Source organism: Mustela putorius, unplaced genomic scaffold (genome assembly GCF_011764305.1).
Source record: "Mustela putorius furo isolate JIRA1106 unplaced genomic scaffold, ASM1176430v1.1 tig00003913_pilon_pilon_pilon, whole genome shotgun sequence".
Lineage (NCBI taxonomy): Eukaryota > Metazoa > Chordata > Mammalia > Carnivora > Mustelidae > Mustela > Mustela putorius.
Genome location: NW_025422060.1, coordinates 2,436,771 through 2,458,682, shown reverse-complemented (window position 1 = coordinate 2,458,682; position 21,912 = coordinate 2,436,771). Strand labels below are relative to the sequence as shown.

General features: G+C 37.3%; 1 protein-coding gene across 1 annotated transcript in view; it reads right to left on the bottom strand.

Annotated features, from left to right (window-relative positions):
- Positions 1–20,639: 20,639 nt before the first annotated feature.
- LOC123388843 (predicted GPI-anchored protein 58) overlaps positions 20,640–21,912 on the bottom strand; it is a 51,249-nt gene continuing 49,976 nt past the window's right edge. Inside the window, exon 5 of the mRNA XM_045069126.1 lies at positions 20,640–21,389. Within this exon, the coding sequence (XP_044925061.1) occupies positions 21,384–21,389 (6 nt within the window). The 3' untranslated portion in view covers positions 20,640–21,383. The remainder of the gene's footprint in view (positions 21,390–21,912) is intronic.

Sequence of the window (21,912 nt, the reverse complement as noted above, 5' to 3'; positions counted from 1 at the left end):
TCTGGGATGAAGAATATACCTTGTGTCCCTGCATAAGCTACTCTTGGGAAGGGGAGTAGCTTTGGGCATGTTAGTGCCCTGTGGCTGAGGTAATTTCCCAGTGAGTGACATGGCTCTCAGCCTATATCGCCAGCAGTTGTGGGTGAGTGTGTCAGCCCTACAGTAAGAGGATCTAGGCAGACCTACCATGATTTATCACCCCAGCAATCCTACCTCTCTCTCTCGTTTCATCTCCTCCTCATCAGCATACAGTTATGCTGCTAATGCCTTCCATTAAGAAGTAACCTCTGTCACGGCTGGGCTCAGAGGAGCTCAAGGGAGCTGAGCCTCCAGGTATTGGAGTAGTGATTAAAACAAGCCAAGATGAAAGTGAGAGTCAAGACTTTACTCACTGGGGTCGCCTGGGTGGCTCAGTGGGTTAAAGCCTCTGCCTTCGGCTCAGGTCATAGTCCCGGGGTCCTGGGATCGAGCCTGCATCGGGCTTTCTGCTCCGTGGGGAGCCTGCTTTCTCCTCTCTCACTCTGTCTGCCTCTCTGCTTACTTATGATCTCTGCTTGTCAAATAAATAAATAAAATCTTAAAAAAAAAAAAAAAAGACTTTACTCCCTGAAAGCAACAGTGTAAGCAAGAGGCAAAGCTGGAGGGAAACACTGTCCTTCTCGACCCTGGTCTAGTTTCCTTCATGAACTTCACGTCAGTCAAGGGTCCATTGAGTAGGAGTGGCTAGTCCCTCTCACTGTCTCATTGCCAAAAGAGCCCAAACCAAAAGGCTCTAGGAATTTTCTGGACCTGGGGCTAGGGAGAGTGAAAGGGAGAAGGGCTGGGAGTGCAAAAGAACTGAGTACTGAAAGCAGAGAGGGTGTCTTCGTGGTTTCCGCTCCTTTCTCCATAAGAAGAGACACCTGAGCAAGCTTCCAAAGACCCCAGAGAAAGAGGCTTTTGTTGGAGATGCCTGGATCCAACTGCAAAGGCACATAAAAGCAAAGCTGGCTAGAGGAGTCTGAGTCCCCAACTCCCTTCAGAGACTGCAGTCCACTGGCTGTGCACCAAGTCTGGTTAGGGGGGCGCTTTCCCCTGTAAGGCCTGCCAGGAAGACCCTTCGATTGTCTATGGTCAAGTTTGAAAGATCACACTATTAAAGAACAAAAATGCAACCATGTAAAATTTAAAGATCTAATTGGTTTTATTAATTGATTCTGACAAGTAGAGAGAGGGTAGTTCTGTTGAGCTGCAGGAAAGACAAGGTTTTAAAGGCAGAGAGGGAATGGATAAAAAGGAAATTATTAGCAAAGAATGCATTGTTTTAGGCAAAGTCACCCTCCTAAGGGGAACAGGAGTCTATCAGTAAATTTTCTAGTGTTGACCAGGAAATTCCAGGTTGACTGGTTAAAGGTTCCATTCTTGGAGGAAGGAGTTGGAAGTGCAGGTAGGTTAGGTAGTTCCAAAAATCTTGATCTGCTGACTTGGGGCCCTTAACATAAGTGATTCCACTTGGAATCCTGTGGTTTCCTTTTTAACAACACATGGATTTTCAGCCAGGAGCTGAACTCCTCACCCTTCATTTATGGCTCCATTTTTTTGCTCCTCCCCCTAGCAAAAAACTTACTTCTATTTGTTCTTTCCAGTTTCTCTCCCTTTATGGTGTCATGAACTCATTCCTATTAGACTGTGTGTCCATTATTTTATTAAAACTGATTTTTGCAAGTACCAAAATTTCCATGATTCATTCATGTTTCTATAGTCAATTGAGTTTTGACAGGTGTACCAACCAAGACCATTCAGTGTGGAAAGAAAAGTCTTTTCAACAAATGGTGCTGGGACAACTGGAAAGCCACATGCAAAATAATGAACTTGGACCCTTATCTCACATCATTTATAAAAATTAACTCAAAATGGAGTGAATAAGTAAGTGTAAGAGTCAAAACTATAAAACAAGTCTTAGAAGAAGCATAGAAATCATGTCCCTGTATTGGATCCTTAGACATAACACCAAAAGCACAAACAACCAGAGGAAAAATTGGACATCAACAAAATTAAAATCTTTTGGGCTTCAAAGAACACTATGAGAAAGTGAAAGGACAACCCAGAGAAGAAGAAAAGAACATGTCTGCAAATCATATCTGATAAGGAACTTGTATCTGGAATATATAAATTACCCTTACAATTGATAGAACTTATAGAAGATAACCCAATTTAAAAATGGGCAAGGATTTGGATAGATACTTCTTCAAAGACAATATACAAATGACCAACAAGCACATGAAAGATGCTGAACATCATTAGTCATTAGAGAAATACAAATCAAAACCACAATGAAATGCCCCTTTATACCTGCTAAGATGGCTATATTAAAAATATCAGATAAGAAGTATTAGTGAAGATATGGAGAAATTGGAACTCTTCATAGACTTCTGGTGGGAATGTAAAATTGTATGGTTGCTGTGGAAACAATTAGTTCCTCCAGAAGTTAAACTTTGACCCAGAAATATGTAGCCAAGAGACATGGAAACATATGTTTACATAAAAAAAACTGTACACAAATGTTCACTGGAGCATTATTGGGACACCTGAGTGGCTGGGTCGGTTAGCATCTGCCTTCTGCTTAGGTCATGATCCCAGAGTCCTGGGATCTAGTCCCATTTGTCAGACTCTCTGCTCAGTGGGGAGCCTGCTTTTCCCTCTCCTCCCCACTCATAGTCTCTGTTGCTATTTTTGTCTCTCTCTCAAATAAATTAATAAAATCTTTAAAAAAGGGAGTGTATTATTACTCATAGTATCCAAATGGTGAAATCAACCCAAATGTCCAACCACTGATGAATGGAAAAATAAAATTTGGTATATCCACATAATGGAGTATTATTTAGTTATAAAAAGGAATGAAGTACTGATACATTTTACAACTGTGGATGAGCACGGGCAAGGTGATGAAAATGTCCTGAAATTTGATGGTGGTAATACCCTTTGAATATACTAAATATACTAAGGTCTGTCAAATTCTACACTGTAAAAGGCGACTTGTATCTGAGTTATATCTCAATAAAACTGTTAACAATAAAAAACATTGCGAATGTTTCTAAATTTAATGGGTAATTTTCTGTTCTCCTCTTACTGGACCTCTCAGCAGCAATTCAGAGTTCTTCCTCTCTTTACGAGTGAGGCAGTGTAAATACTGTCTTTGCTTGGCTTCAGGGACATCACTACTCTTTTAGTTCATTGCTCCTTCTCTTTCAGTGGATCTTCCTCATCTTACCCTTTAAATTAAATAAAGGAATGTCCCTGAGCTCAGGCTTTAACTTTTCTTGCTACTTGTTGTCTAGGATATTTTATTTAGACATGATTTTTTAATTTTAATTTTAATTTTTAAAAAAATATTTTATGTCTTTATTTGACAACAAGAAAGGCAGCAAGAGAGGGAACACAAGCAGGGGGAGTGGGAGAAGGAGAAGCAGGCTCTCCGCTGACCAGGGATCCTGATGTGGGGCTCGGTCCTAGGACCCTGGGATCATGACCTGAGCCAAAAGCAGATGCTTAATGACTGAGCCACCCAGGTGCCCAAGACATGTTTTGACTTCAGTTTCAGGTGTGCAGATAGTGATTTAACAACTGTATACATTTTGCTATAGAGCGTAGTTACAATTTGTCATCATGCAAGGCTATTTCAATGCCACTGACTATAGTCCCTGTGCTGTACCTTTTATCCTTGTGACTTATTCATTCCATAACCGGAGCCTGTATCTTCCACTGCTCTTCACCCACTTTGCCCATCCCTCCACCCTCTTCCCCTCTGGCAACCATCAATTTGTTCTCTGTATTTATGGTTCTGTTTCTGGGACATATGGTTTTAAATATTTATATGCTAATAGCTCCTCCATGTATATTTCCAGCCCAGACCTCTCCTTTGAATTCCAGACTCACATAATTAACCACTTCCTTGGCATCTTTAATGAGCTATGTACTAGGTTTGATTTTGTACTTCCATCCCCTGCCCAAATCAGATCCTCCCTGCGGCTTTCTTTTGTAAATGGTAACTTCATTTGACTTTGAGTCATTCTTGACTTTCCTTTGGCTCTCACATCCCCTTCTAACAATTCTATCAACCTCATCTTCAGAAACATGAGAATCAGAAACAAATAATACATTATATGTTAATTTAAAAAAAATGTATAATGAGAATCAGACTCATTCTTACTAGTTCCAACACGACTCATCCAGTCCAAAACACCATCATCTCTCATCTGGGTTATTTCAATAATCACTTCAATGCTCTCTTTTTGACCATTTCTCCTTCCCCCGCTTACATCTGTCTATTCTTATAGCAACCACAGTGATCCTTTTAAAATACACCTTGTCATATCTTTCTTTTCAAAATCTCCCATTGGCTTCTCATCTCACCCAAAGAAAGATCCAAATTCTTATAATGGCTTGCAAGGTGCTCCATGATCTGTCTTCTGACCAGCCCCCCTACCTTATCTCATACTACTTTCCATCCAATCATACTGGCCTCCCTATACCTACAAATGTCTATCAGAGAGCAGAGGTCCTTCAAATAGTTGTAGAATTAAATGATTAGATGATTTGGGCAGAAGCCAGGTTGTGGTAAGTCAAAGAGTAAATCAACATGAGGTGAGAAGTGGAAAAGCATTTTATAGAGTTTGGCTATGAAGAAGAGGCAAGAAACATGGCATTTGGAGGTGGAGTGGGAAGAGGAGTAGAGATAGGAATGGTTTTTTGTTTTTTGTTTTTGAAAGGTAGAGCCTTGGTTTGTTTAAATAAAGATAGGTAGTAGCAGGAAAGAGGTACACTAAATATCTAGGATATTCCAAGTAAATGACTAATTACTGAGTGGTTTGAAGCAAAGGGGAGAAGGCGCATGTGTTAGGAGCCAGACCACCTGAGTAGGCCTCCTACTTGAGCCAACTGAATGGCTATAAAACAGATGGGTATGCTCGAGAACAATCGTTCCGAGCAAAATCATGTTCTGAGAAGAGAAAATAGGCTTTGCTGGGACTTCTCTCCATTTTGCCATTCTTGGTCCTGTACGTTTTTCTCTTCACTCTGGCTGCTGCTACTTTAATAGTACAGAAATGAGGGTGAAAGTCAAGTGATTTCACTTTTTTTTTCTTTTTTTTTTTTTTTTTTTAACACCTGTTATATGCCAGGGCACCGTGCTAGTGATTGCTGTGTGTGTGTGTGTGTGTGTGTGTGTGTGTGTGTGTGAAATCTGTACGTTAGTCTTGCAAGGAAGGTATTTATATCTCCATTTGTAAAGGAACAATGATATGGGAAAGCATGCTGTGAACTACTCCGTGACCGGATAAGGCCGGCGAGGGAAGGTAGGAGCGGAAGGACGGGAGGAGGGCGCTCCAGAGTAGGCTGTTACAATGCGGAAATGTGTAACTTAAAGCATCCGTTAAAGAGGAGGCTCACTCTGGGCACATTTTCTATCATTTAGCCTCCTGACATCAAGTGTTTGCTGCACAATGAAAATAAGGATGAGGTGGTGTGTGTCCGTGGACACACAATGAAGAGAATCACCACGCCGTTAGCATCAGTAAATTGGATATTGCTGATTAACAACGAAGGAGGGGCGCCTGGGTGGCTCAGTTGTTAAGGGGCTGCCTTCGGCTCAGGTCATGATCCCAAGGTCCTGGGATCGAGTCCCACATCAGGCTCCCTGCTCAGTGGGAAGCCTGCTTCCTCCTCTCCCACTCCCCCTGCTTGTGTTCCCTCTCTTGCTGTGTCTCTGTCAAATAAATAAAATCTTAAAAAAAAAAAAGAGAAAGCAACAAGATAAATCTTATGGTGCCCAAGCACAGTGTGTCCAAGAGAGTCTAGCTTGTAGTTACATGCTGTCATGAGTTCCAAGGTTGTAGTTCTTGGAGTGTCAAGATGTGCTGTACACCTGAGTGAACTTCTCCTGGGTTTCACTGTGCCACTGGGAGAATTTAAGTCAAGTTCTGTAGTCTGCAGTCTTAATGGAGGCAGTGGATTCTCCCCAAAGCCCAAGCTGGCATTGGATCCATGTATTTCTAGGAATTCTGCTGGTGAACATCCTTCTGAATAATTCTAGTCTCTTGTAATTGATGATACTAGAGGATAAAAACTCATACTTGAGTTTTTATGATAAAACTCATACTTGATGCTTAAGTGGATGAAGCTGTAGTAGACCCTAACTAACATCTTTCAGTTTTGTAGTTCAGCACATAGAGGGTGAGATAGAAGTGGATAGAAAATATAATATTGTATTGCATACGCTATAAGTATTAGGGACCCTTATTGTAACTTGAGAAAATCAATGGTGGAGGAACAATGTGCAGGGTGGAGACAGCAGAGACAGCAGGTAATGGATGCAGTGAAGGCTCTAGCCATCTCCAAGGAAACATGCTTTGTTCCATAAAGGTTTTTGTTTTTTTTTAAATAGGGGTTTTTTTTCTTTCTTTCTTTCTTTCTTTCTTTTTTTTTAGATTCATTTATTTATTTGAGAGAGGGTGTGTGCACACTCACACAAGCAAGCAGGAGGAGGGGCAGAGGAAGAGGGAGAGATACCCTCAAGCAGATACCCCACTGAGGGCAGAGCCTGGCCCAGGGCTCAATCCCAGGAACCTGAGATCATGACCTGAGCTAAAATCTGCAGTTGGATGCTTAGCTGACTGAGCCACCTCGGTGTCCCTTAAAAGAATAGTTTTATTGAATATGCTTTACATACAATAAACTACATATTTAAAATCTATAATCTGCTAAGTTTTGATATATGTATACATCTATAAAACTGTCAACATAATCATGGAAATAAATACATCCACCATCCTCAAAGTTTACTCATTCCCTTTCCTCCCCCTCTCCTCCAGTTTATGTTCACAGAATCGTTCACAGTATTTCCTTATTGCTTTTTTAGTGTCTGTGGAATCTGTCATCACATCTCTTTTCAGTCCTGATGTTGATGATTTGGGACTTGTCTCTTGCCAGTCTTTCTAGAGATTTATCAGTTTCATTGCTCTTCTTTCTTAGACTATGATTTGAGACCCTTTTCTCTTTTCTAACATAAACATTAAATTCTGTAAGTTTCTCTCTAATCACTGCTTTAGGTGAATCTCCCAAATTTTACTGTGTTTTAGTTTCAATTGTAATTTCCCTTGGGACTTGCACTTTGACTTATCAGAGATCTAGACGTGTGTTAATTTCCAAGTATCTGGAGATTTTCCTCTTTCTCTTACTGAGTTCTAGCTTAATTTCATTAAGTTTAGAGAGCATCCCTTGTATGATTTTAATTCTTCCAAATTTGTTAAAAGTGTGTTTTATGGTTCAACTAGTCTATCTTGGTGAATATTACCCATGTACTGGAAAAGAATGTGTATTCTGCTATTGTTGCTGAAATGTCCTATACAATCATTTAGATCCAGTTGATTGATGGTGATGCTCAGTTCTTCTAGATCTTGCTAATGTCTCACCTACTGGTTCCATTACAGAGAGAGGAGTGTTCAAGTCATCTACTGTAACAGTTGACTTGTGTCTCCCTTTGGCCCTGTCAGCTCTTGCTTCATGTATATTACAGTTCTGTTCCGGAGCACACATATTTAGGATTGTTATGTCTTCTTGGTGAATTGAACATTTTATTTTATTTTATTTTTTAAAGATTTTATTTATTTATTTGACAGAGAGAGAAATCACAAGTAGGCGGAGAGTCAGGCAGAGAGAGAGAGAGAAGCAGGCTCCCACTGAGCAAAGAGCCTGATGCGGGGCTCGATCCCAGGACACTGAGATCATGACCTGAGCCGAAGGCAGCGGCTTAATCCACTGAGCCACCCAGGCGCCCCAATTGAACATTTTATTATTGTGCAATGTTCCTTTTTATCCCTGATAACCTTTTTGTTAGAAAGTCTTCTTTGATGTTAATATAACCATTCCAGGTTTCCTTTAATGTTTAAATGGTGTATCTTGTTTTATCCTTTTACTTTTGATTTACCTATATCATTACGTTGGAAGTGAGTTTCTAATTGGCTCTAAAGGCTACTCTTTTTTTTTTTTTTTTTTAATTTAACAGAGGGAGAGATCACAAGTAGGTAGAGAGGAAGGCAGAGAGAGAGAGCCCGCTGAGCAGAGAGCCCCATGTGGGGCTCAATTCCAGGACCCTGAGACCACGGCCTGAGCTGAAGGCAGAGAGAGGCTTAACCCACTGAGCCACCCGGTTGCCCCTAAACACTACTCTTAGTATCATGACTTTGTGGCTCTAAATGAAGTTTTCTTGTTTTTTATTTTAAAGCTTTTCTATACTAAATTCCAACAAAATGCATTATCCAGCTTTAAGTCAACATGTCAGTGATCATATTGGCATTCAGAAGTTCCCATTTTCCAGGGAAATACATATAAAAGAAGTAATTTGTGTATTGTTTATAAAAATGTTAATATCTTAGACTAATGAACTTAATTTCTCATATGTAATGGCTTCAGGACACCTTTCCCTCTGGATCTAAATGACTTAATAAGACAAAGGGAAGTTAGGATCCATTCCTCTGATAGGTCTCTTTTCAGACCACAGGAAAAAAAGCAGATAGATTTTTGAAGTTGTTCTTTCTACATCAAACAAGGTAACCTCTGGACCACATCAGGCAGTTAAAAATTTTGGAACAGGACAGAATATCTTCTTTTTTTCAGAATTTAAGAAAATGTTTTCTATTTGGAATTTAAAGGGATTTCCTCTTAGCCACAGCCGAAACTCAAAGGTTAGAATCACTTCAAAGGATTAAAGCACTCATGATTATAAAAATGTTTCTACTATACTTTGTCAAAATACAGATGTTGTGTGCCCCTTCTTCAAAAAAAAGAGAAGTCCTAAAATTATTTTGAGGATCTCTTATTACTCTATTAATTAAAATCATTTAAATCATTTAAATAGTATACACATTTATTTTTTTAAATAAACATTTTGAAGTTAATTTACATATAATAAAAGGCATACATTTAAGACATATTGTATGATAAATTTTGACAAGTAAACACGTACATGTAATGACCACCCAAATCAAGATATAAAACATTTCCATTACCCCCAAAAGTTAATGCATCATTAGCAATCATTTCCCACATACCTGGACCCAAGCAAACGAACTATTTTCTGATAGTATTAGATTAGTTTTGCCTGTTCTAAAACTTCATAAATATGGTATCATATGGTATATACTCTTCTGTGAATAGTTTCTTTCATTTGACATTATATTTGGGGGATTTACCGAAATTGTTGTGTGTACCAGTAGTTCATCCTTTTTTATTGCTGACTCATACTCCATTTTGTAAATATACCACAATTTGATAATCTTTTCACTTTTCGATGAACTTTTGGGTTGTTTCCAGGTGTTGAATATTGTGGATAAAATTAATTTGTTTGTGTGGATGTGTGTCCTCACGTCTCTTGGGTAAATACCTACAAGTGAGATTGCTGGGCCATGTAGGAAACATATGTTTAACTTTATAAGAGAGGTCAACCTGTTTCCAAAAAAAAAAAAATGTATTATTTGCATGCCACCAGCAATATATAAAGATTGAACTTGCTACACATAAGTTACCGAAAGTTGGTATTGGTAGTTTTAAAATTTTAGCTATTCTAGTGAGTGGGTAGTGAATCTTATGGTTTTGGTTTCCATTTCCTTGATGACTGGACATTGAGCATCCTTTCATGTGCTTATGAGTAATTTTTAGATTTTATATTGAGAAATACTTCTTCAAATATTTGCCCATTTTTTATTTGGGTTATTCTTTTTAAAGATTTTTATTTATTTATTTGACAGTGAGAGAAGGAACACAAACAGAGGGAGTGGGAGAGAGAGAAGCAGGCTTCCCGCTGAGCAGAGAGCCCGATGTGGCGCAGGATCCCAGGACCCTGGGATCATGACCTGAGCCAAAGGCAAATGCTTAATGCCTGAGCCACCTAGATGCCCCTATTTGGGTTATTTTGAGTTATAAAATTTCTCTATATATTCTGGTAATGAGTCATCAGTCATCTGTCTGCCATTTATTATGAATATTTTCTGTAATCTATGACTTGCCTTTTCATTTCTTTAATGTTATCTTTTGATGGGAAGAAGTTTTGAATTCTGGTGAAGTCAATGGTTTGTGCTTTTTGTGTCCTAAGAAGTATCTATTTATCTGAAGATTGCAAAGATTTCTCCGAAGTTTTCTCCTAGAAGTTTCATAGCTTTAGTTCTTACATTTAGGTATATAAGCCATTCTGAATTAAATTTTATGTGTGGAGTGAAGAAAAGTTCAAGGGTCTTGTTTTGTTTTCATAAGGATATCCAGTTGTGCCAGCAACTATTTGTTGGAAAGAATATCTTTTTCTCATTCAATTGTCTTGCGAACTTTGTGGATAATCAGTTGACAAAATCAAATATCCACCAATGCATAAATATATTTCTGGATTCTTCCTCACTTTCTTGATTATTGTAGCTTTATAGTAAGTCTTAAAATTAGGCAGTGTAAGACCTCCAACTTCGTCATTAGAAGCTATTTTAAGTATTTTAGGTTCTTTAGATATCCATATAAGTTGATTTTTTAAAAAAAGATTTTATGTATTTATTTGACAGAGAGAGAGAGCATAAGCAGGGGGAGAGGAAGGCAGAGGGAGAGGGAGAAGCAGGCTCCCCACTGAGCAAGAAGCCCCTCATGGGGCTCAATCCCAGGGCCCTGGGATCATGGTCTGAGCTGAAGGCAGATGCTTAACTGACTGAGCCACCCAGGCGCCCCTCCCTATAAATTTTAGAATCAGCTTTTTTTTTTTTTTTTTTTTTTTTTTTTTTTTTAGAATCAGGTTTTCAATTTCAAAAATCCTTCTGGAACTGTGTCAGAGATTGTATGGCATCTATAGATTGAGGTTCTATTTTCCAATCCATGAACATAAGTATCTCTTCACTACTGAGGTCTTTTAAAATTTTGCTCAGAAATGTTTGAGTTTTCTTGGGGTGCCTGGGTGGCTCAGTCCATGAAGCCGCTGCCTTCAGCTCAGGTTATGATCCTAAGGTCCTGGGATTGAGCCCTGAGTCAGGCTCTCTGCTCAGCGGAGAGCCTGCTTCTCTCTCTTCTTCTGTCTGCCATTCTGCCTACTTGTGCTCTCTCTCTGTCAAGTAAATAAGTAAAAATCTTAAAAAAAAGTTTGAGTTTTCATTTCATTTCACAGATCTTGCACATGTTGTTAAATTTATCCTTATTTCATTTTGCATATTATTATAAATGATGTTAACATTTATTTTCTAATTACTTGTTGCTTGTATGTAAAAATACAGTACGTTTTTCTATATTGACCTTGTATCATGTGGTCTTGTTTATATCACTTATTAAGCCCTCCAAGTCTTTTTTTTACATTTCTTAGGAATTCCTTCATACACAAATATATCCCTGTGAATATAGTTTTACTTCTTTTTTTCTAACTTGCGAGCCTTTCTTTTTCTTCCTTTTTGCCCAAGATAGGCAATGGAGAAGTGGTGAAGGTAAATGTCCCATGTTATTGTCGATCTTAGGGTGAAAGCATTTGGTAGCTTGGCCATTAGGTAGGTTTTATTTTAGACTTTTCTTGGTTTTAATTGTTGTTGGGTTTTTTTTGTCTGTTTGTTTGGTAGATGTATTTATCAGGTCAAAAAATTTCTTTTGAGGAACTTACTGATTTAGAAAGTGGCTTTGTTTTTTTATACCATAAAATGGTGTTAAATTTTGTTTTTGCTTTTCATGTAGTGATCAAATTATATTTTTCTCTTTTATTATGCCAATGTGGTGAATTTCATTGACATTTTAATAGATTTTTTCCTTTGCATAATAAATTTGTCTCTATTGAGATATAATTCACATACCATATAATTTGTTCATTTAAAGTGAATGATTCAGTGCTTTTTAGTATGTTCTCAGAGTTGTACACACATCACCACAATCAATTTTAAAACATTTCAACACTTCAAAAGGAAACCGCCATCCATAATCAGTCACTACACATTTACCCTCAACTCTCCCAGCCTTAGACACATAATAATCTATTTTATATCTGTATAGATTTGACAATTCTGGACATTTCATATAAATGGAATCATGCAAACTGTGGTCTTTTGAAGTTGGCTTCTTTTACTTAGACAAATGCTTTTTTTCTATCAAAGATTTTATTTATTTATTTGACAGAGAGAGAGAGAGATCACATGTAGACAAAGAGGCAGGCGGAGAGAGAGGGGGTAAGCAGGCTCCCTGTTGAGCAGAGAGCTGGATGCGGGGCTCGATCCTAGGACCCTGAGATCATGACCTGAGATAAAGGCAGAGGTTTAACCCGCTGAACCACCCAGGTGCCCCTAGACTAACGCTTTTAGGATTTATCCATGGTGTAACATGTATTAGTGTAGCATTCGTTTTTTTGTATTACCAAGTAATGTTCCATTACACCGCTAGACCACATTTTACTTAATGGTGGTGTTGTCACTTTTTTCTCTTATGAATGACGATACTACAGCGTTTGTGCACAACTAATTGTAGATGTAGGTCTTCATTTCTCTTAGGTATATATTAGGAGTAAATTGCAGGGCCATGCGGTCACTCTGTGGATCTTGAGGAACTACTAGACTGCTTCTCCAAAGCAATCCTCTCACTGATAGCGTAGGACGGTTCCAATTTCTCTGCATTTGCACTATCTTTGTTATTATCTTTAGGGTTAAAGTCACCTTATTGGGTATGAGGTGGCATCTCATCGTGGTTTTGGTTTGCATTTCCCTAATAACTGATGCATGTTTGTATGTTTTTGGAGAAATTCAGTTTTTTCATTTCTCCCGCCTTTTTTTTTACTTAGGTTGTCTTTTTATTACTGAATAACAAAAGTTATTTATATACTCTATATACACTTATCATATATATGATTTGAAATTGTATTTCTCCATTTTGTGAATTGCCTTTTCATTTTCTTGATGGTATCTTTGGCAACACAAGAGTTTTAATTTATTTTTTAATTTTTTTGAAGCACAAGAATTTTTAATGTTTATAACGTTCAGTTTATTTTTTCTTTTGTTGTCCATGCTTTCAGTGTCATATCTTTCAGAACCCATTGCCTAATTTAAGATTATGAAGACTTACTCTATATTTTCCTTTAAGAGTTTTATAGTTACGGCTCTTACACTTACGTATTCGATTAATTTGGAGTTGGTCTTTGTGTCCTGGTGTCCTGGTACCATTTGTTAAAAAGATGTGGTTGTTTTCCATTTATTTAGATCATTAATTTTTCAACAATATTTTATAGTTTTTAAAGTAAAAGTTTTGCATTTCATTTATTAAATTTATTCCTTGGTATTTTATTTCTTTGCATGCTATTGTAAATGGAATTCTTTTCTTAGTTTCATTTTCAGATTGATCATTAAAAATGTACATACATGGGCGCCTGGGTGGCTCAGTGGGTTGGGCCGCTGCCTTCGGCTCAGGTCATGATCTCGGGGTCCTGGGATCGAGTCCCGCATCAGGTTCTCTGCTCCACAGGGAGCCTGCTTCCTCCTCTCTCTCTGCCTGTCTCTCTGCCTACTTGTGATCTTTCTGTGTCAAATGAATAAATAATAAAAAAAAATCTTTAAAAATGTACATACATATACATATATATAGTTGAGTTTTGTATATTGATCTTCTATCCTGCTGAACTCATTTATTAGTTTTAATCTTTTTCTCTAGTAAGTTCTCTAGAATTTCTACATATAAATCATTTCATCTGCTAACAGAGATCATTTTACTTCTTTTTTCCCAATCCGGATGCTTTTATATCTTTATCTTGGGTAACTACCCTGACTAGAACCTCCACAACAATATTGAATAAGTGTAAGAGGAGATTTTTGTCTTGATCTTAGAGTGAAAGTACTTAGTCTTTTGCCATTAAGTATGATGCTAGCTGTGCATTTTTTAGAGATGCCATTTATCAGATTAAGGATGTTCCCTTCTATTTCTTGTTGAGTGTTGTGGGTTTTTTTTAAATCATGAAAGGTTGTTAAATTTTGTCAAATACTTTTTCTCCTTTTATTGAGATGATCATGTGGTTTTTGTCCTTTATTGTATTGATATTTGTATTACATTAATTCATTTTCAGAAGTTAAGCCACCTTTGCATTTCTGGAGTAAATTCTGCTTGATGACAGTGCATAATTCTTTTTTTATTTTGCTAGGTTTAGCAGAATTTTGTTGTAAAAATTTTTTATAAACATATAATATATTATTTGCCCCAGGGATACAGGTCTGTGAATCGCCAGGCTTACACACTTCACAGCACTCACCATAGCACATACCCTCCCCAATGTCCATAACCCAACCACCCTCTCCCTATCCCCCTCCCCCTGCAGCTCTCAGTTTGTTTTGTGAGATTTAAGAGTCTCCCTCTCTTAATCTCCCTCCCGATCCCATCTTGTCTCCCTCCCGATCCTATCTTGTTTCATTTTTTCCTTCCTTACCCCCCAAACCCCCCACTTTGCCTCTCAAATTCCTCATATCAGGGAGATCACATGGTAATTGTCTTTCTCTGATTGACTTATTTCACTCAACATAATACCCTCTAGTTCCATGCATGTCATTGCAAATGGCAAGATTTCATTTCTTTTTATGGCTGCATAGTATTCTTTTATATATATACATATATGTATATATATATATAATCACATCTTCTTTATCTATTCATCTGTTGATGGACATCTAGGTTCTTTCCATAATTTGGCTATCGTGAACATTGCTGCTATAAACATTTGGGTGCATGTGCCCCTTCAGATCACTACATTTGTATCTTTAGGGTAAATACTCAGTAGTGTGATTGCTGGGTTGTAGGGTGGCTCTATTTTCAAGTTTTTGAGGAACCTCCATGCTGTTTTCTAGAGTGGCTGCACCAGCTTGCATTCCCATTACTAGTGTAGGAGGGCTCCCCTTTCTCCGCATCCTTGCCAGCATCTGTCATTTCCTGACTTGTTAATTTTAGCCATTCTAACTGGTGTGAGGTGTCAACTCGTTGTGGTTTTGATTTGTATTTCCCTGATGCCAAGTAATGTGGAGCACTTTTTCATGTGTCTGTTGGCCATCTGGATGTCTTCTTTGCAGAAATGTCTGTTGATGTCCTCTGCCCATTTCTTGATTGGATTATTTGTTCTTTAGGTGTTGAGTTTGATAAGTTCTTCATAGATTTTGGATACTAGCCCTTTATCTGATATGTCGTTTGCAAATATCTTCTCCCATTCTGTCAGTTGTCTTTTGGTTTTGTTGACTGCTTCCTTTGCTGTGCAAAAGCTTTTGATCTTGATGAAGTCCCAAGAGTTCATTTTTGCCCTTGCTTCCCTTGCCTTTGGTGATGTTTCTAGAAAGAAGTTGTGACTGAAAAAAAAAAAAAAAAAGAAGTTGTGACTGAGGTCGAAGAGGTTGCTGCCTGTGTTCTCAAGGATTTTGATGGATTCCTTTCTCACATTGAGGTCCTTCATCCATTTTGAGTCTACTTTTGTGTATGGTGTAAGGAAATGGTCCAGTTTTATTTTTCTGTATGTGGCGGTCCTATTTTCCCAATGCCATTTGTTGAAGACACTCTTTTTTCCACTGGACATTCTTTCCTGCTTTGTCGAAGATTAGTTGACCATGGAGTTGAGGGTCTATTTCTGGGCTCTCTATTCTGTTCCATTGATCTACATGTCTATTTTTGTGCCAGTAGTGTCTGTCTTGATGATGACATTTTTATAATAGATCTTGAACTATAGAATTGTGATGCCACCAACTTTGGCTTTCTTTTTCAATATTCCTCTGGCTATTCAGGATCGTTTCTGGTTCCATATAAATTTTAGGATTATTTGTTCCATTTTTTTTAAATGGATGGGATTTTGATAGGGATTGCATTAAACATGTAGATTGCTTTAGGTAGCATAGACATTTTCACAATATTTGTTCTTCCAATCAATGAGCGTGGAATATTTTTCCATTTCTTTGTGTCTTCCTCAATTTCTTTCATGAGTACTTTATAGTTTTCTGAGTACAGATTCTTTGCCTCTTTGGTTAGGTTTATTCCTAGGTATCTTATGGTTTGGGGTGCAATTGTAAATGGCATTGACTCCTCAGTTTCTCTTTCTTTTGTCTTCTTGTTGGTGTATAGCAATGCAACAGATTTCTGTGCATTGATTTTATATCCTGACACTTTACTGAATTCCTGTACAAGTTCTAGCAGAGAGTCTTTTGGATTTTCCACATAAAGTATCATATCATCTACAAAGAGTGATAGTTTGACTACTTCTTTTGCTGATTTGGATGCCCCTTCTTTTTTATTGTCTGATTGCTGAGGCTAGGACTTCTAGTAATATGCTGAGTAGCAGTGGTGATAATGGACATCCCTGCTGTGTTCCTGACCTTAGGGGAAAAGCTCTCAGTTTTTTTCCATTGAGAATTATAGTCACTGTGGGTTTTTCATAGATGGCTTTGATGATATTGAGGAATGTACCCTCTATTCCTACACTTTGAAGAGTTTTGATCAAGAAATGATGCTGCAGGGAAATACAAATCAAAACCACAGTGAGATACCACCTCACACCAGTTAGAATGGCTAAAATTAACAAGTCAGGAAATGACAGATGCTGGCAAGGATGCGGAGAAAGGGGAACCCTCCTACACTGGTGGTGGGAATGTATGCTGGTGCAACTACTCTGGAAAACAGCATGGAGGTTCCTCAAAAACTTGAAAATAGAGCTACCCGATGACCCAACAATTGCACTACTGGGTGTTTACCTTAATGATACAAATGTAGTGATCCAAAGGGGCATGTGCAAACGAATGTTTATAGCAGCAATGTCCACAATAACTAAACTATGGAAAGAAGCTAGATGTCCATCAACAGATAAAAGGATAGAGAAGATGTGGTGTATATATATACACTGGAATACTATGCAGCCATCAAAAGAAATGAAATCTTAACATTTGCGATGACATGGATGGAACTAGAGGGTATTATGCTTAGTAAAATAAGTCAATCAGAGAAAGACAATTATCATATGAGCTCCCTGATATGAGGAAGTTGAGAGGCAACGTGGGAGGTTTGGCGGGTAGGAAAAGAATAAATGAAACAAGATGGGATCGGGAAGGAGACAAACTGTAAGAGACTCTTAATCTTGCAAAACTGATGGTTGCCAGGGGTAGAGGTGTAGGGAGGGTGGGTGGGGTCATGGACATTGGGGAAGGTATGTGCTACGAAGTGTGTAAACCTGGCAACTCACAGACCTGTACACCTGGGGCTAATAATACATTATATGCTAAGTAAAAGAATTAAAAATTAAAAAAAAAGAAAGGATGCTGTACTTTGTCAAATACTTTTTTAGCATCTATTGAGAGTATCATATGGTTCTCATTCTTTCTTTTATTAATGTATTGTATTGCATTGATTATTTGCGGATGTTGAACTGGCCTTGCAGCCCTGGAATAAATCCCATTTGGTCATGGTGAATAACCCTTTTAATGTACTGTTGGATCCTACTGGCTAGTATTTTGGGTGAGAATTTTCACATCTGTGTTCATCAAGGATGTTGGTCTGTAATTCTCTTTTTTTGATGGGGTCTTTGTCTGGTTTGGGGATCAAGGTAATGCTGGCCTCATAAAATGAGTTTGGAAGTTTTCCTTCCATTTCTATTTTTTGGAACAGTTTCAGGAGAATAGGAATTAATTCTTCTTTAAATGTTTGGTCAAATTCCCCTGGGAAGTCGTCTGGCCCTGGGCTCTTGTTTGTTGGGAGATTTTTGATGACTGCTTCAATCTCCTTATTGGTTATGGGTCTGTTCATATTTTCTATCTCTTCCTGGTTCAGTTTTGGTAGTTTATACGTCTCTAGGAATGCATCCATTTCTTCCAGATTGTCAAATTTGCTGTTGTATAGTTGCTCATAATATGGCGTAGAATTTGGTGGTTCATCACTTGCATATAACACCCAGTACTCATGACAACAAGTGCCCTCCTTAATTCCTATCACCCATTTACACAAGTCTCCACCCCTACCCCCCAGCACCTTCAGTTTGCTCCCTACGTAAGTGTATCTTATGGTTTACCTCCCTCTCTGTTTTCCTCTTATTTTTATTTTTCCTTTTCTTCTCCTCTGTTCATCAGTTTTGTTTCTTCAATTCCACATATGAATGAAATCATACGCTTTTTGTCTTTCTCTGACTGAGTTACTTTCCTTAGTGTAATACATTCTAGTTCCATCCGTGTTGTTGCAAATGGCAAGATTTCTATTTTGTTTGATGGCTAAGTAATATTCCATTGTATATATATAGAATAGCTCTCACTTAAATGTTTGGTAGAATTCACCAGTGAAGATATCTGGGTCTGGAATTTTTATTTTGGTAGTTTTCTAATTATATTTAATATTCTAATTATATTCAATCTCTTTACTTACTACAGGTCTCTTCAAATTTTCTATTTCTTCTTGATTCAATTTCAATTGTCAATTTCTCTATCTCTTTTATGCATTTGTGTATTTCTTCTACATTATTTAATATATTGGCATACAGTTACTCATAGTATTCCTTATAATCTTTAATCCTTAAAAATTTCTGTCAGTGGTATTGTCCCTCTTTCCTTTTTTTTTTTTTTTTAAATGATTTTATTTATTTATTTAACAGAGAGAGAGAGAGAAAGTGAACACAAGCAGGGGAAGCAGCAGGCAGAGGGAGAGGGAGAAGCAGGATGAGCAAGAAACCCCATGTGGGGTTCAATCCCAGGACACTGAGATCACGACCTGTGCCAAAGGCAGATGCTTAACCGACTGATCCACCCAGGAGCCCCTCCTTTCATTTTTTTGGTTATATTAATCTGTGTTTTTCTCTTCATCATTTTGCTTTCTATGTGGTCAGACTAGCTAAATATTTGTCAGTTTTGTTTACCTTTTTAAAAAGATTTTATTTACTTTTTTTTTTTAAAAGATTTTATTTATTTGTCAGAGAGAGAGAGAGAGCACACAGGCAGACAGAATGGTAGGCAGAGGCAGAGGGAGAAGCAGGCTCCCTGCCGAGCAAGGAGCCCGATATGGGACTCGATCCCAGGACGCTGGGATCATGACCTGAGCTGAAGGCAGCTGCTTAACCAACTGAGCCACCCAGGCTTTTATTTACTTTTTTATTAATTTGAGAGACAGAGTGAGTGAGAGCATGAGCAGGTGGGAAGGGTAGAAGCAGAGGGAAGAACAGACTCCCCACTGAGCAGAGAGCCAATGTGTGGCTCCATCCCAGGACTCTGGGATCACGACCTGAGACAAAGGCAGATGATTAACTCACTGAGCCACCCAGGTACCCCTGTCAGTTTTTTCTTTTAAAGGACCAAATTGGTGTTTTAAAATTTTCTGTGTTGTTTTTCTGTTTTCTGTTTTGTTTATCTATGTTCTAATCTCTGTTATTTCCTTCCTTTTGTTTCCTTTAGGTTCAGTTTGCTTTTTCCCACTATCTTCAGGTGGATATTTAGGTTGTCAATTTAAGGTATTTTTTCTTTTTAAATTTGGTGTTTTATGTTTCCCTTTAAATACCGTATTAGCTGCATTACATATGGTTTGGTAAATTGTGTCTTCATTTTAATTAATCTCAAAGTATTTTCTGATCTTCCTTGTGATTTGTTTTGATCCATTAGTTATTTAGGAATATACTGTTTAATTTCCACATATTTGTGAGTCTCCAATTTCTTTTTGTTATTGATTTCCCTTCCTCACTCCATTAAGGCTGAAGAACATATTTTATATAATTTAAATTTTAAAATATTTGATACTTATTCTATATTCTAGCAATGACCTATCTTAGTGAATGTATACTAGAAAGGAGTATGTAATCTGCCATGGTTTGGTGGTGGCCTGTAAAGGTCTTTTAAGGATAGTTGGTTTATAAATGTTGAAATCTCTATTTCCTTGTTCTTCTTCTTTCTAGTTGTTCTATTATTGAGAGTGAAGTATTAAAGTCTCTATTTTTGTCAAATTGTCTGTTTTTTCCCTTCAGTTCGGTCAGTTTTTGCATTTTGGTGGCTCTGTTGTTAGGTGCATATATGTTTATAATTTTTGTATATTCTTGATAGCTTGAGGCTTTTATCATTATAAAATATTCCTTTTTATCTCTGATAACATTCTTTGTTTTAAAGTCTATTTTAGCTGATGATAATATTGCCACTCCAGCTTTTTTATGATTGCTGTTTGCAAAATATATCTTTCCTCTATCCTTTTACTTTCAATCTATCCATATCTTTGAATATAAAATGTATCTCTGGGGGCACCTGGATGACTCAGTTGGTTAAGTGTCCAACTCTTGACTTCAGCTCAGATCATGATCTCAGGGTCAGAAGATAGAACCCCACATTGGGGTCTGCATTGGGTGTGGAGCCTGCTTAAAATTCTCTCTCTCTCTTCTCCTCTCCCCCACCAGGTGCTCTCTAAATAAATAAATAAGTCAATGAATTAACTAAAATGTTTCTCTAGTAGACAGTATATTTTTGAATTTTTTCCCAGTCTGACAGTTTTGACTGATTGATTGATTGATTGATTAGTACACTCACATTTATTTTATTATGGATATAATTGAACTTACATATATTACTTTACATTTTGTTTCTGTATGTCTCATTTTTTTTGTTCCTCTGTTCTTCCTTTGCTACTTTCTTTGTTTTAAGTAAATATTTTCTAGTAGAACAATTACTTCTTTTAATGATATTTTTCATTGTTTTTGTTATTTTCTTAGTGGTTTATATAGGGCTTACCAAATATATCTTAACTTATTAGAACCTACTTTAGACTTACACTAACCTACTTCCATTGAGATATAGATAAGAATATAGGTCCATTCCCTTTTCCCTTTTTTGGTACAATTATCATTATACATATTATATCTATATATGTTACAAATCCAACAATACAATGCTATAATTATTACTATATGCACTTTTAGGTCTATTAAAGGAGTTAAGAAAAGAAAAAAGAGCAAATATATATTTATAGACTTTGGTATATTAATCTTACTATTTATTATTTCTGGTTCTCTTCATTTGCTCCGGTGGATGTGAATTGGCATCTGGTATCATTTCCTTACTCCAATACAGCTTTTCTCCCATAAAAAATTAAAATTTTTATGTTATGGGTCTAACTATACATGATATACATATTATTCATACAATTGCTTTTCCAATATCATGTGAATATGAATTACTGTCTTGGGTCTTTGAATTTAGCACAAAGAAGTTTCCTCAGTAACTTAATATTTATTTAAGACAGCTCTGCAAGCAGTTTTTCATTTACCCGGAAATTACCATGAATTTTTTATTTCATTTTCATTTTGTAAGATGTTTTTTCGGGATAGAAGACTTTTGGTTGAATTTGGTTTTCTTTCTCCACTTGTAATGTGTCACCCCACAGGCTTCTGTTCTCCATCATTTCTAAAGAGAAATAATTTGTTAATGCTTTTAGGGTACCTTTGTAAGTAACAATTCATTTTATTCTTGCTGCTTTAGAAATTTCCTCCTTCTTGGGGCACCTGGGTGGCTCAGTAGGTTAGCCTCTGCCTTCCACTCAGGTCATGGTCCAGGGTCCTGGGATCAAGCCCCACATTGGGCTCTCTGCTCAGCAGGGCATCTGCTCCCTCCCACCCCCACCTGCCTCTCTGCCTACTTGTGATCTCTTTCTCTCAGTCAAGTAAATAAATAAATAAAACCTTTAAAAAAAAAAAAAGAAATTTCCTCCTTATCTTTGGCTTTCAAAAATTTTACTATTAGGTTTCCAGATGTGACTCTCTGCATTTATTTGAGTTGTTTGAGCTTTTTAAGTGTGTAGATTTTTAAAAATCAAATTTGGAATATTTTCAAGTCATAATTTTGTTTAATTTTTTCCCTACTCATTTTCCCTTTCTTCTTTTTTCCCCTTACTTCCATTACTCAATTGTATCCCACAAAAAAGGGAATG